Raw genomic sequence first — 1,876 nt, forward strand, 5'->3', positions numbered from 1 at the left:
ATCCCATGCATTACATAGTAGAACCTCTCCAAGGGGATTTCTTGGCTATAATCTTCATAGATACACCTCCAGGGCCTTTCTAACAAGGTACCAATGGCTGGGTTTGAAGTGCCAACCTTTAGGTTAATAGACGAGGCAAACCAAGAACTGACTTCATGACACTTAACAACATGTGTCACCCAGGGATGTTACTGTGATATGCCGTGGAGTCAGTTCTGACGCATAGAGACCCTGCACAGGGTTTCTGAGGCTGTAAATCTTTAAGAGAGCAGAAAGCCTCATCTTTCTCCCACAGAACAGCTGGTAGTTTCGAACTGCCGACCCTGAGGTTAGCAGCCCATTTCGTAACCACTATGCTACCAGAGCTCCTTTCACCCAGGGATAGAAATGAATAGTCAAGCCATAAGGAGACTCAGAGAAAAGACGTTGTTGTTCAGTGCCTTTGAGCTGATTCCGACTCATTGGGACCCTGTGAGCTCAAACCGCCAATCCTGCAGTTCAAACTGACCTTATAGTTCAGCACATTAACCTGAAGCACCACACCTGAAGAAGTGACTACATGAGGAATGGCAGGACCTGATGAGGCAGTGGCTTGGGTACAGTGGGTGGGGTCTAATGGTAAGGGTGTGGCTAACAGTTGAACAGTTGAGGGTGGGGCTAAGACTAGGGTGGCCTACCTGATAGATGAGGGGACTCTAAAGACCAGGACCATGGACACACAAAATGTGAATGAGGTCCTTAGAAAAGAGATTCAACCAAAAGATAAGGAGCAGAGTTTAAAGGTGAGGGGGAATTGGAAATAAATTGGGTGGGTCCTACAAATGAGAGATCAGAACCACCTGGGCCAACCTCCCCTTTCTTCCCAATTACCAGTAGTGAGATGGGAGTGGAAGGGTGACCTCCTGAGCATCTTCATGTTCTTCCTTCCCCTAATCAGTTAGACAAGGCAGCCATAAGAATTCAGTCATGGTGGCGTGGAAGCATGGTGCGTCGGACATTACTGCACACAGCACTCAGGGCCTGGGTCATCCAGTGCTGGTGGAGGTCGATGCAGGCCAAGATGTTGGAGCAGAGACGTCGCCTGGCGCTGAGACTTTACACTTGTCAGGAGTGGGCGGTGGTGAAGGTGCAGGCACAGGTTCGAATGTGGCAGGCCCGCAGACGATTTCTCCAGGCACGACAGGCTGCCTGCATCATCCAGTCTTACTGGCGATGGCATACCAGCCAAACCAGAGGTCTGATCCGGGGCCGATATGAGGTCAAAGCCAGCCGGTTGGAACTCGACATTGAAATTCTCGTGACCTAGGGCACTGGCAGAGCCAAGGAGACTGGATCTCTCGCCCAATAAAGACGTTTACTAGCCAAAGACTTCCGGTTGAAGATTAGACCCGCGGAAGAGAGCACAGCTGCTAACTTTCCTGCTTTCCATCCAGAAAGAAGATCCCCAGGTGTGATCTTCTGCGGCTACCATCCCCAGGGCCTCTGCTCCTAATGGTACATCTAACCTATCTGGGGTCCAAAAGAGATCCCAGGGCCCAGGCAAGACTCAGATGCCTCAGCAGATCTGATCCCAGCTCCCAGCTCAAGTCAGGATAGGAATTGGGCTTTATTCTCCTGCAGCCCCTGCCTGGGTATCTCCATTCAGGGTAGGACACCAGGGAGCCTGGCTACAGCCAGGGCTGGCTGGGAAGGCCAGGAGTCCACAGGTCTGTGCTTGGCAGGCACCTCAGCACTTGGCAGGGAGCCAGCAGGGCAGGGCACCTCAGCTGAGGAACAGCAGGGCACAAGCACTGAGTCCTCATTGGAGTGGGGAAGGAGAGCCAGCCAGAGGCAGACACAGGGCAGCTCCAGGTGGAGGCCAGGGCAGGAGCTGAGG

At 52.6% G+C, this 1,876-nt stretch overlaps 1 protein-coding gene across 1 annotated transcript; it reads left to right on the plus strand.

The window, feature by feature from the left end:
• Positions 1 to 937: 937 nt before the first annotated feature.
• IQCF6 (IQ motif containing F6) lies at positions 938 to 1,364 on the plus strand. Its single transcript, XM_006876002.1, has one exon. It carries the CDS (start codon positions 983 to 985, stop codon positions 1,304 to 1,306), a length of 324 nt encoding a protein of 107 aa, XP_006876064.1. The 5' UTR covers positions 938 to 982; the 3' UTR covers positions 1,307 to 1,364.
• Positions 1,365 to 1,876: the final 512 nt, after the last annotated feature.

This window comes from Chrysochloris asiatica, unplaced genomic scaffold (assembly GCF_000296735.1).
Source record: "Chrysochloris asiatica unplaced genomic scaffold, ChrAsi1.0 scaffold00350, whole genome shotgun sequence".
NCBI lineage: Eukaryota > Metazoa > Chordata > Mammalia > Afrosoricida > Chrysochloridae > Chrysochloris > Chrysochloris asiatica.